At 35.3% G+C, this 13,481-nt stretch overlaps 1 protein-coding gene across 2 annotated transcripts in view; it reads right to left on the reverse strand.

Annotated features, from left to right (window-relative positions):
* Window positions 1-280: 280 nt before the first annotated feature.
* Window positions 281-13,481, reverse strand: part of tspearb (thrombospondin-type laminin G domain and EAR repeats b) — a 33,696-nt gene continuing 20,495 nt past the window's right edge. For both annotated transcript variants that reach the window (XM_059032084.1, XM_034924176.2), the window contains exons 8-12: window positions 9,543-9,729; window positions 7,560-7,789; window positions 3,562-3,740; window positions 1,488-1,589; window positions 281-672 (exon numbers count right to left, since the gene is read on the reverse strand). In XM_059032084.1, the coding sequence (XP_058888067.1) occupies window positions 519-672; window positions 1,488-1,589; window positions 3,562-3,740; window positions 7,560-7,789; window positions 9,543-9,729 (852 nt within the window). In that variant the 3' untranslated portion in view covers window positions 281-518. The remainder of the gene's footprint in view (window positions 673-1,487; window positions 1,590-3,561; window positions 3,741-7,559; window positions 7,790-9,542; window positions 9,730-13,481) is intronic.

A 13,481-nucleotide genomic window follows, 5' to 3' on the forward strand; every position in this document is an offset into this window, starting at 1 on the left:
CAGTGAAACAAGAAAAACATTTACACTCTTAATACAACCATGGCTATATCAACAGCTGATCTTTCCATTAGAAAGCCTAATGTGTGTATCGTTACTGTGTTGTCATCACTGAGTTTTCATCAGTTGCTCTTGTGTGCATTTAGAGGTCCTCCAATGTTTTGGTAGCAAATGAAAATATGTGGAATTTGAATAGAATATATATATATATATATATATATATATATATATATATAATATATATATTAAAAAGAGTTAAAATCTTCAGTTTAAAGTACTGCTTGTTCATGATGTCATCTTTTATTTTGGCTGTTTATGAAAATGTTCATGGCCCAGGTTCACACTTGTGTTATGAACCTGTTGCCCTTGGTTACTGTATTGCATGAACTCCATCTCCAAGTTGCTGGGCAACAGAAGATCCAACAGGAACTGGTGACATGCATTGCGATCTCAAATCTGACTCCATATTTGCAATTTCAGGTTAACTTGGGCCTTAAACAGGAATGGAACTTTTACACCCATTAGTAAGTTTTAAGTTTAAGAACCTTTGAAATGTCCTCCCTGGCACTGGAATAGATGAGGTAGGAGCTGTCTGTAGTATTGAACTTTTCCCAGTCTGTGCAGCCAAATGTTGGAAGCCTGTGTACTGGGACAAATCCCTCATATCCTTGCCACCTGTAGAAAACAGTGAGTGGGAAGCTTAATTATTTAGATAATACAGTAGATTAAAAAAAAACTCTGAAAAGAGCATTGAAAAACTACTCAGAAGTTCCCAATATTTTTTACTCTTTTTCAACAGGCTCACTGCGTTTTTTTTTTCCCGCTGTCATGGCAACACAACAAGAGCAGGTAAGTGGGTTCTATTTTAATCGGAACAACATACGCAGACTGCCAGTAAGAATAATGGTTCAGTGCCTGCATGACATGCAGTAAAACAGCCTGGTATAAACTGTTATCCTTTCAGTCATTGTTTAGCAAAAGTGCATTATTTATATCAAATCAGTATACATCCAACATCAGAATTATATTTTTGTATAATAGTGACATTTTCAGTGACATCAGAGAAGCGACAGAAGAAACTGGGAAGTTTTACCCATTTTAAGTAAACAGCACTAATAATATGCTGGAGTCATACACAGAGAAGTAAGATGAATTGGACAGCTTTTGCAAAAATGCCCTGGTCTGGATCAGATGAACGGAACATGTACCCATTGGTGATTAACAGTTATTCCAGATTGAAAAGGAACCAGGAAGTTTTACCTCTTTGAAATATATGTATAATCTTGAAACTTTGCAAGTTGTACTTTTTTTTATCAGAATAGACAGTGGTCCTAAGATTTCTCTCATTCATAAATGGAAACGTAAGACTAAACTCATGCCGTTGATCTGATTAATATGTTAGTATGTACAGTAGGTATGGTGCTTCTTATAGCGATTTAGATACTGTAATGTTGTCATACAGTTTGTGTGTGATAAAGGATAGTACTCACCTGTATATAACACTATTCAAAGAGTAGGATTTGCCATCATAGGAGTTTGCTACAACCAGGAACTTGTCTTCTCCTAAGGTGAAGAACTCCCAATCAACCGCGCTAGCGATAATAAAAAAGAAAAAAACTGTTGCAGTGGTTATGCTCTCTCTCTCTCTCTCTCTCCTGTAAATAATCAATTGAAACATATTTATCCAAGGTTAACCAGGACAATAGTAAACTAGCAATCATTTTAACTTTTTATGGGCCCTTTTCACAAAAAACCTAGAATATACTTCTAGCCCTCTCTTAAAAGGGTTTGTGAATGATATGGTCTTAATAAAAAAAAAAAGTCATTTTAAAGTTTTGTGAATGCTCATTGCAATTACTTAAAGGTATATCAACAACATTTTCTACCGTAGGAAGTAGAGTCCCACAATGTATATCTCTGTGTCACTCACCAGTCCCACAGTATTAAGTGGAGTTTTGACTGGCAAGGGTATGACCAAAGGTAATGAAGATGGAGGGATGTTCAATAGTGCTGTACCTTCAGAGACTTTCAGAGAACTAAAGAAAATGAACTAAAAATGGAATGCTGAACCAAACAATGAGGAGTGGACATTCATTTTAAGCTCATACAGTATATCTTTCCCACTAAGACGGTTGACATTTCTTGATTGAATTATTTATAAGTTAATACATCGTCGTTAGGGTGTCTCTTGTGGTATAAAATATATCAATTCGTGAAGTATACACAGGAAGTATAATCTCTTCTATCACACAAACAAAACTCAGAAAATATTAAGTATATATATTTTTTTATGTTTTAACCGTCAGTACACAGGATAAATTGCAATGTAATTTTGATATATCTTTTTCAGTAAATGGTTGATTTCTGCATACATGATTTATAATATCAAACAGTGTATCCTTTTATTGTACAAAGATCAAAAGATGTTTTTGGTTTTGTTTTTTCCTGTGTAACAGGCATTACTTGAGTTTGTAATTAGCCTTTTTACAGACTGAAGCAAGAAATCTATATCTTTGCTGTGGAGTCTGTGGAAGGCTTTGATCCTAATTTAGTCATTGCAAGCAGTACTCTGGAATTGTCAGGGTTTTTTCCATTATTATGACAGCTTAATTGCCTGGGAAACGGCTCAATTACTCCTAACCATGAGTTCATTCACTCATTGTTATTTGTATCTAAAGAAGATGAAGGCTGCAGTAGAAAGAATTGCAAAATGGTATTCTTTTCTGCTAGAGGCCTGTCCAAAGCAAGAAATCACATCAATGTGTTTGCAAATTATGCTCATAGATCTACGAATCTACGGGTGCTTTTGATGTTTTGGGGGAACGTTTTGTTATAATAATCTGCAATTATATAAATCTGTATCGTCGACCCAACTATTACGAAGGCGTATACAATCTAACAAGTTTGTTCAAAAGTTATGAGAGTCAATTTTATACAATTAAACTTCTAAACATCAAAACAAACATCCATTAAATCAAAAAAAATCTATACAAACATTAAGCTTGCACACATATAAAAAGATAACGGCTCTTTCCTGCAACTAAGTAGCTTCTTGCTAGTTTTATACTGCTACAAGCGTTTTTATATCTGAGAAAATGAGCCTTCACATTTAAAATAGTACACAATGAAATTCAATTTTGACATAACATTTCAAAAGTTGATGTAAATTGTAAAGCAAATGAAAAAGAGTAGTTTTATTATTATTATTTATTTATTTAGCAGACACCTTTATCCGAGGCGACTTACAAAGACTAGGGTGTGTGAACTATGCATCAGCTCCAGAGTCACTTACAACTACGTCTCACCTGAAAGACAGAGCACAAGGAGGGTAAGTGACTTGCTCAGGGTCACACAATGAGTCAGTGGCTGAGGTGGGATTTGAACCGGGGACCTCCTGGTTACAAGCCCTTTTCTTTAACCACTGGACCACACAGCCTCTTATGGGTTTTTTTTTTTACCATATACTACAGAAATCTCAAGACTCTTGCCTAAGTTCTAGCTTGAATTTTGAAGTAAATGTCTGGCTTTCCATGCCTGATTAACTAACTGGAACCCCTGATTTACCTGTATGTTGAGATGTCCTGAAATCTGACGAATATCTGTGCCGTGATGTTGAGCTCATAGATGGTTGAGTTAATGGCGTAGGAACTCTGTCCGCTTTTGTCGTATTTCTGACTGTTAGCCACGGCAAGGAAGACTCTGCCTCCAAACTGGAACACCTCCCAGTCTGTAGCACCGAATGTCTGAGATATCAGGGAAAAGAGCATTAACAGAGGCAGAGTGGCACAGCACAGGGCTAGGGGTCTATTACAAAATACAATTTAAAATACAGCCAGCCAGCAGTCTGTCAAGTACTTTCCTGATGCTTCTCAGCTAGACTTCTTAAACCCCACTCCTTGACAGCACCTCATATGGGGCCTGAATATTCAAGGTCTTTACACCAAAAAGCAATCCAAGAGTTTGAGACAAACACCCCAGTATTTAGTAAAACGTTATTTTAATGAACAGATTTGTAAATACAGTGGACCACACAATACATGGAAATGCAAATACCCTGCTGGGCTTAGTGAGACTGTAGATATTTTAGGGCAATTGTGTAGACCCCCCACATATATATAAGCCTTGGTGATAGCTGTAGCGACCGAGAGGAGGTGGAGAGATGTTGATGTTAGCACGAGTGCGGTTGGGGGACTGGAATACAGTGAATTGATACCCTAGGTCTAAGGGGAGTGAGGCAGCGCTGGGACTTGTAAGTTTAATCTATAGACTCAAAGTTGATGGTAAGTTTTATGTTATTAGCTATGTAATGTTAATAGTTTTATTTATTTTTTCAGAAAAAAAAACGATGTTCTAAAAAAAAAATCTGGACCATTGTCTCTTGTCTTATGCAAAGCCTGGGATACTCACCCACCCTCATAACCCTTTCAGATCTTTACTAGGTCTAAATTTACAGCCAACAAACTACAATATATTACAGTCAGTCACATAACACATGGTGCTTCAGCTCCATTACATAACATTGCCTTTTCATTTATTTATATTTTAAAATGGTATTTCTTAATAGTTTCTTCTACAGTAAAGAAGCAACACACACACACACACACACACACACACACACACACACACACACACAGATGGAGAAATTCATAAACAAAGCACAATATGAAACAAACACAGCAATTGTTTTGTGTATTTGACATCACCATACTTATTGAAAACATCATAAAGGGTGAAAGGAATGTAATACAAATAGGAAAATGTAAATGGAAGCAAATGATTCTGAACAGACTTTAAATAACTTGTGAGTGAATAGGGCCCTATGTTTCTTCTTTTAAAAACATGTAATGCATTAACTGCTTGTCTATTGTCTCAAAACCAATAATGTTTTCAATCATCAACATTTCAATAGATCTACGCTTGTGTTATATAATCAGATTTTCCTCTACTATAGTTGAATATGTTTTTTAATTTAATTTTTTTAACTACTTGTCAAATTTATAGAAAAAACTTAAAATTGCACAATAGCACCAATAAAACAATTCAAGTATAAGAAGCTGTTTGAAAACATACTGTATTTTAAACATTAATATAAATATGTTTTTGTTAGTACCAGAAATATACTAGCAGCACCAAAGTGAAACACAAAAAAAATACAAACAATTCTGCTGAACTTAACGAATCTAGTCTAATACAGGAATTTGGGGTTTATTGCAAGGATCGTTTGTGGTATTCATGGAATATTTGCAAGGATAGTTTGGGGTATTAATGGATCTCAAAGCCCAAAGGCATTTTCCATTGTCAGGCACTCCCATAAGCTTCCTATATGTCTAGGCAAAGTTCCCCCCCAACAGAATCAAATGCAGTGTTTGTATACGGTGTAATAGTATATTACATAAAACATTAGAAGTGTTGTCAACTGTAAGAGGCTGTTTGACCCATCAAAGACCGTATCTATTTTTTTTTTTTTTTAATGATTCCTGTATGTTGCCTGTTGCAACTTCACCTGGAATATTTTCCATAAACATATTTATGTGGCAATAATATGGACAGGATATGATAAGATGTTTCTGGTAAGATGGCATTCTTTTTTTAATTCCATAAAAAGAATACCAGCAATTGGTACCAAACTAGTTAGGAACAAGTTAGACAGACTTACATTAACCTTAATGTGAGCTATTTGATTAGCAGAGAGTGCCTGAAAGGAAGAAATGCAAACTGAGAGCTATACCATGCACTTCTTTCAAAACTGCACGTGAGACCCAGTTAGCAAAGGGAAGTGCATGACAGTTAAGATCTTTGGAATTATTCAATTGGATAAAACCACTTTAATAAGTGTTAAGCAGAAACGTGCATAAACATAGACACTGCTACCGACAGTAATGCTGATCCGTGACCACTAGTCAATGAAAGTTAGTTAACATTATTGAAGCTCTATTGTAAATAAGATCACAGTTTAGATTAGGAAAAAATAGCTTTGCAACATAATTTTATGCTAGTTTTGTAACTGTACTTTTTTTTTCCTTTCACTTGAAAAGATTTGATAAATAGGAGCCAAAGCACTGTAACAAGTTAGATGATCATTTTAGCTCTTTGATTATCTAAGAGCTGGGAGAAGAAATACAATTATATATATATATATATATATATATATATATCTGTACCACATCATGGATCGCTATTGCTGTGTTACCTGTTTTGACAATGTGGGCAATAATCCTTACACCATCACTAGAGCGGACATTTTGAAAAGAGCTATGAAACAGACTTTAAAGTGTAAAAAGTTGTCAGGATGTTAACAATGAAAAGAAAAATTCCAGGTACGTTATTTAAACAGTTGTAGCAACACATGGGGACGCTATATTTGCTCTATACTCAATTCTCTATTTATTCTTACAAATGACCCTCAGAATTAAGGTTTCTGCCCTAATTGTACATTCAAAATAAATTTTTATGACCAGAGTTTAAAAAATGCCAACCCAAGTGTTTTCCATTTATAAGAACTCAAGAAGTTTTGAATATTAAGAGCAGAAGTGCAGAAAATTATTTTGATTTATTTTTGTTCACTAATAGCTATGAAAAAAATGTTACTAAAAATCAAATAAAGGTTTAACATATTGTGTGCATCTTTCATATCACAGGAACATGTGAGATCTATGAAGAGATGGTAATTCATGTACTTTACAATATAATTCTTGTTTAAATCATTAATATAGGATCTGGACAGCTTCCAACCAGTATAAACACAGACAGATCTTTGTATGACAGATGTTTGATCCCCTTGGTAGACCTAATCATTTGTTCTGTTGTTTCTGGAATATTGTATTTTTGTATGCCACACAATTTCTGAATGTTTTACTCTAGTTGTGATAGTTGCTCCCTAGATTGTGCCTTTTTGTGAATGTGGTTTGCAAATACTTTATCTGGAAGTCCTAGTGCTAGTTCCAGCAGTAACAATCCCTTGAAAAAAAAAGATCAGGGAGAAAAATATGTTAAAAATACTTTTTAATGTATTATTTTGAATTTCAATCAATAGAAGACAAGAAACAGGAGGCATTTATCTGCTCTATAAAGGTTCACTATGTTAAGTGTTTTATGCTTGTGAGGAGTGTGTCTGATGTTAATATTTCGTAAACAGCTATTAATAATATAGCTATAGTTATAAAAGCAGTAATTATGGGGTTTGAAATGCCCCTAGGGAACTTTTAGGTTTCACAGGTGCTTTAGAAAATATAAAAAAAATCAAGTAGACAGATTCTTTAGAATTCATGCTAGAATTTGTTGTTTGAGTTCTACAAGAATCAATAAAGGGACAAAACTATTATTGTCTCGACAATCAGGTTCCATGTTGAGTGGTCAATACCTGCCATGTTAGTGTTTTATGGTTATGGATGAAGTTTCTTCTTTTAAATTGAAACTGTGATTTCCTTCATTAAAAGTCCATTTAAGATATCCAATAATTGTTTTCTGCATTGAGTTTAGGAGAGTACAAACTTTGGAAACTTCACAGAGAGAGACATGATTTGGATTGCTAGCTCCTAAAAGTATAAATATATTGAACTCACCATGATTGACTGGAAAAGCCGGAACATTCCACCAAGCCAGATATAAATCCTGGAGTAAACCTGAGTGGAGGAGCCATTGAAGGTGTTTGCAACAACCAGAAAAGAGTAGGGCCCAACAGTGAAAAACTCCCAGTCATAGGCTCCAGAGGTAGGGATGGTCTGGTTGGCTTCGAAGAGCTGTGTCCCAGGGTTCCATTTGTAAACAACACTGTCAATATTATGATTGCCCCCTAGAAAGTCAAATAAATGTTAGACACAGAGTGGGGCATGCGTTACACAGATCTTCTGCATCATCATGACCCCTTCCCTGGTTTGCTCTATCCCATGTGGTTTCATTACAAACTGAAAGAAACACCTCTACAAAATGTGGTCTAATCGCTGGAATTACCCATTTATGTGTGGATTCAGTCTTTTTTGGGCTTTTGGCTTTTGGCTTTTGGCTTTGGCTATCTTCAAGGGGAAATGACCACTTATTTTGCCTAAAAGTACCTTCTGGATGTGTTAAAGCACACACACTTACAGTAACCAGAATTGAAGTAGCTAGTGGTTACAACCTCCCTCCAGTGATGGATAGGATCAAATCTGGTTTAATTGTATTGTTATTAGGCAGCTGTTTCGTCTATCTTCATCAGTTTAAAAAGAAACCTCAAAAATCTGAAAAGTTGCCTATTGCTTCATCTTGAGGAATCAACATGATCAAAAACTCTCAAAATGTACCTTTGACACACCAATGCATCTTTAAATGTTCTTTAAAGGTAGAACATGTACTTTGATTATCCATGTAAGTTCATTCTAATATTATCAAAACAGTATTTTGTACATTTGATATTATCCTTTGATGGCACACTGCTAGATTTATTATTCCAAACCACTGTTCTGGATTTCAAATACATTTGGTCTCATGTTTGAAATCTCTTTTATCCTTTTGCAAGCATACATGTCCTCCAGCTTCTATTCAGACCTCTTCCCCTATGCACCCCCACTTAAACCCCCGCATTCTGCTCCCAGTTATCAGGCTATCTTTACAGGAAGCTCTGTCTGGACAGGTTTGGGTCTTGCTGGGGTAGAGCCAAGCATTGCAGGTGCATAGACACTTTCTCAAGCTTTTGGATCATGTGAAGAGAACTATGTTCTTTGATCAATAGACAGATGCATTTTATCTTCGTTTGAATTAGAACACTATACACCTTGACTGGTGCTGGGTTGTGTAATCAGAGTGTGAAAGAACTGGAACAGACGGAAGAAAATGTTAACTTGATTATTGTAAATTTAAAATCAATGTCCAGCAACTTAGGCCAGTAAAACAAAACTTTAAAAATGTAATTTGAAGCAACTTACTCCAAACATAGGACCCATGTTCTCTAACTTTTTTAAAAGGTGAAAAACACCTTATAACAAATGTTTTATTTTAAACCTTTATTTAGCCTTTGCGGTCTTAAAAATGAGTTCATTTTTTTTTTTTTGGGGGGGGGGGGGTTCCAAAAAGTATCATTCTGAAGTTTGGAGGTGTTGAGTTCTGATCCACCTTAAAAAAAACACCATTAGCTAAATATTAAACTAAATATTTCAAGTGACTAATACTTTGTAATGTTGTAACAATCATTTGTATTTGGCTCTTCTTTTAGTGGGTTACTGAACACACTGGCTTAACTGTGTTCAGTTATGAAGCTGACCTCCTAACATATGCCCTTACATTTTCCCTTAATTATGCATGTTTTTGGATAATGTCCTTTAAAAAGTGCAGAACTCGAGTGATCTTTTGCTAAGTATCTGAATAATCTAAGCAATACACAACAGAATTGGCACCATTTATAATGGTTTCATGCAGCTCTAGTATTGAGACACAAAACAACTGAAAACAGAATCACATAAGTATGGTCAGTGTAAGTTAAATTCAACGTGCTAATCAGGCCTGGATTGTATCTATTTATTTTTTAAGTAATTGCGGTCAAAGAGTATTTTTATAATTGTAGAAATCAGTACCTTGCCTGTGATTGGCGACTGCAAGGAAGGTTTCCCCCGCTATCTGGAAAGATTCCCAGTCTCTGGCACTGTGGGTCTCGATGGTCTGGTATGAAGAGAACTTCAATCTTCTCCGGCTCCATTTGTAAATAACCGAGTACTCCTGGTTTCTTTCATTCTTCTCAAAGTTAGCAACTGCTAGGAAAATCTAAAAAATGCAAAAATAGGATCAACATTGAGGGAGAACTTGGGCAGCTTGTGCCGTTATATTCTGGGCGGGTGGTAAACAGAGGGTGGCATTAACAGGAGTGATCATATGGCTTTTTTGCTTTGTCAGTAATGTGTGCTGAAACATTTAAAACATGGTGTTCACGGCACCCTCACGCTTTTTGTTTGTTTTCAGGTTTTCGATGCACACACTCTTTTTTGTTTGTTTTCAGGTTTTCGATGCACACTCTCTTTTTTGTTTGTTTTCAGATGTTGGACGCACACTCTTTCTTTTTTGTTTGTTTTCAGATTTTGGGTGCACACTCTTTTTTGGGCTTCAAGCATTTTTGTCACAGAATTTTAACTTACCCAAGGAAAACATTCTTGTAAAATACATAAAATTCACCCAAACAGAGAGAAAATCTCTTCCGGGAGGTGCTGTGGGTGAAGGTTCCAAAATAAGAGTGTCCTGACAAGTAAAGGAGTTGACTGGTATCTCAAGAGATGCCTTTAATACAGCACATGGATAGCCCTGACATCCTAAAGGGGTCCTCAGGGGGTCACGGAAAGGTTTCAATGGGGGTCACAAACTTATCACAAGAATACCTAACCTATAATGACTCGGAGAAATGCAGCAGGTCTTTAATTAACAATACCGCTGTGTGTCTTTTTGCTTCATTGTTTATACAATAAAATCTGAATTTAGATTTTTCTATTATTGTATTATTTAGCTGTGCACTAAATGTTTGTGCTCACTAGTCTATAGTCTTGGTTTTATAGACAGGGGTCAGTAAGGTCTTGGTAATAACTTCATGTAATCGTGTTTTATTTTTTCTGATGTCCACTACTGTATAGTCACTGGATACTAATAACAGGTAAATGCACCAATTTCTGGAACACTTTCAAGTTTAACTCGGCACAAAACTATATCATTTTCTTTTTTCTTCTTTTGGTATATAAATTGCAGTTATCAGGACCTGATACATATGTATTTATCTTGAAAGAAATCCACTTGTTAATTACTCCAAAATAAATATGATAATAAGCACACTTTGCATTTACCTCTTTGAAGCTGTTTTTTTAAATGTGTTTCTGCGCATGATTTACCAGTATTTTAGATGAGCTCTGATAGAATGCACAACATTAACAGGGAAGATAGAAAAAATCTGACCACAGATTTGGTTCATTTTTTGGAGTGAACACATTTCTGGGTTCAGAAGTGATCTAACTTCCAATATTTAACAATCTTCACAGACTCTGATTTAGCATGTTCCACCAAATTACTTTTAATTGTACATTCACCCAAAACTTAAAACACTAAAACTAAAGAAAACGTCTTTGTCTGGTAGGTCTCTCTTTTTCACAACTAGTACTGTAAATACCACTTGACAAAAAAGAGCCTAATGGCTGCTAAATTTACCTACTGCTGTACATGAAAAATGCTATACAAGTTTAGTTGTTTATTATTATTATTATTATTATTATTATTATTATTATTATTATTATTATTACTATCATCATCCATTTCTCCATTTGATCCTATCAGTAGCAACTACTTAAAAATCTGTGAAGAGTCTCATCTTGTGTACAAAGACCTAATTAAAATTCTAAATCTACATTTCCTAACCTGTAAACAGCTACCTTTTGAGTTTTAAAAAAAACAAATCTTCTAGCCACTTCCTTAAAGACTATATATGGTAGCCTATATCCAAAATAGATTAATTTGTAAGGCTAGCTGTAGATATTTTGCATTTATAAAAAGGGTTGTGAATTAAAACTTAGCAGACTATGCAAATGGAAATGTATATTATAAACATTATTTGGTAGTTTCATAATACTTTCATAACTGTTCAGTCTATGCATTCGTAGTTTGGTTTTATAGTGTTGAGTATTGCCCTGCGACTAGTAGTTTCACCAAGGCTCAGCTCTGAGCTATTCTGAGCTCAGCTAACAGCGCAAGCAGCATGCAGGACAGCTGATTCCTACCTTAAAAAAATACAATGCGGTATTTATCTAATAAGTTATAGTGAGTAGGTGTATGCCAGAGATTAAGGACAGAGTTTTTGTAGACGTGTTGTTTTGGCCCTAGTGCTGTTTTGCTAATGTGTTTTGTTTAGTGTTTGTTACTGTACATTTATGATTATTAAAGTGTGCATTAGTGCTTCACTGCAGCTTTTCTGTCACAGAGTCTCTCTTCTTGCTGGTAACAGCTTGGCTGTGACGCTACCCTGCCACATGTGGTTTTCTTTGTCTTTTATATACGAGTGGTGTATAGTATAAATCCCAGTGAAACACTGCAAGCAAAAGTACTGTTTAATGTGTTTAAAGTTTATGACAGAAAAGGGGACATCAGGAGACAATTTCAAGTTTAGAGTTATTTATTTTTGTATATTCTTAGTTATTTTTGACAGTTTTCCTACAGCATTTCATCAATATATAAAAGGCTATGTATAATCTAAAAAATCTAAATCTAAAACGATGTTTGCTGTTTGAACAGCTGTGATCTTGTTTGTCATACCATGCTCAAAAGCCAGAGGGCAGCAGCTGACAAATGAGACAGGTAGAAGTTGCATTGTAAGTAGCGGTCCAATCTTTTGCATTAGTTTCCTAAAATGTCTCTAAAAACATTCATTTAAAATCTCTGCACTATCTGGGCGGTGTAGCAGCATTATGTCCCTTAATCTTTGAAATATTTACAAATATAATATAATAACTTTGTAGAAACGGATGGGATTTCATATGTAATTCCATACGAGCTAACAAAAATTACTGTTTTTCTATGGAATTTAGTGATATAATAAGCAAATAATTTATTCCACATGTATTCATATAAACAAACTTATTCAAACCTTTATTTCTCTGAACTGTAAAGTTTTACCTGAAACTAGGAGGGAGAAACTTATGTAATTGTCATTCCTCCACTGCTTCAGGTGCTAATATCTCGCAAATAAACCACTTGAGATGCCAACTTTTCAAATATTTTCGGTTCTTCCAGTTAAGGTCAAATCTAAACCCGCCCCCAGCCCGTCTGTCTTATGAACATTTTGGATTTTCAGATGAGAAATATCTACACAACTGTATTCTATGATTCTCAAGTTCAATTGTGGTTATCATACGAAAGAAATTAACCCTTCATGTCAGCAATTCTCCAACGCTGCTGCTGCAGCAGCATCAAAGCATCATATCCCAGACCGTATTTGTGGTTGCAACTTCATGTTTGCAGGGTTATATAAGCATTGCATGCTAATGTGTTGGTAAACACTGCATTGACCTTTAGATGTGGCATATTGAGGTTGTGTGTATAAACATAGTACACTTGGTATTAGTGCCTTAATATTTGGTACTGTGTTATATTTTCTCACTCAAATTCCATAAACAATGTTGAACAGTAAGAAAATGTCACAGCCACATTGTTTTAACCTCTAGCCATAGCATTATACAGACCACATGCTTTCAGATACTTTCTTACCAGTTGGTGCACAGCTGTTTTCTGTTTTTCAGTCAAATTTCATTACCAGTTTTGTTCAATATAAACAAACAAAAAATCTCTGTCACATCTCTGTCACATGCTTGCAAACTATCAGAGATACCATTTCCCTTACATTTATGCTTTGCTTTGCATTGCGTGCCAATCCTACAAAAATAAGGCAGGCAGGCTGGGCCCATCCCAGTGGATTAATTTGGATGGGATAGGCTGAGTATTTCTCCCCCACAAAATCTCAGCCCCTGGCTAATTTTGTTACTATCACATGG

This window comes from Acipenser ruthenus, chromosome 10 (assembly GCF_902713425.1).
Source record: "Acipenser ruthenus chromosome 10, fAciRut3.2 maternal haplotype, whole genome shotgun sequence".
NCBI lineage: Eukaryota > Metazoa > Chordata > Actinopteri > Acipenseriformes > Acipenseridae > Acipenser > Acipenser ruthenus.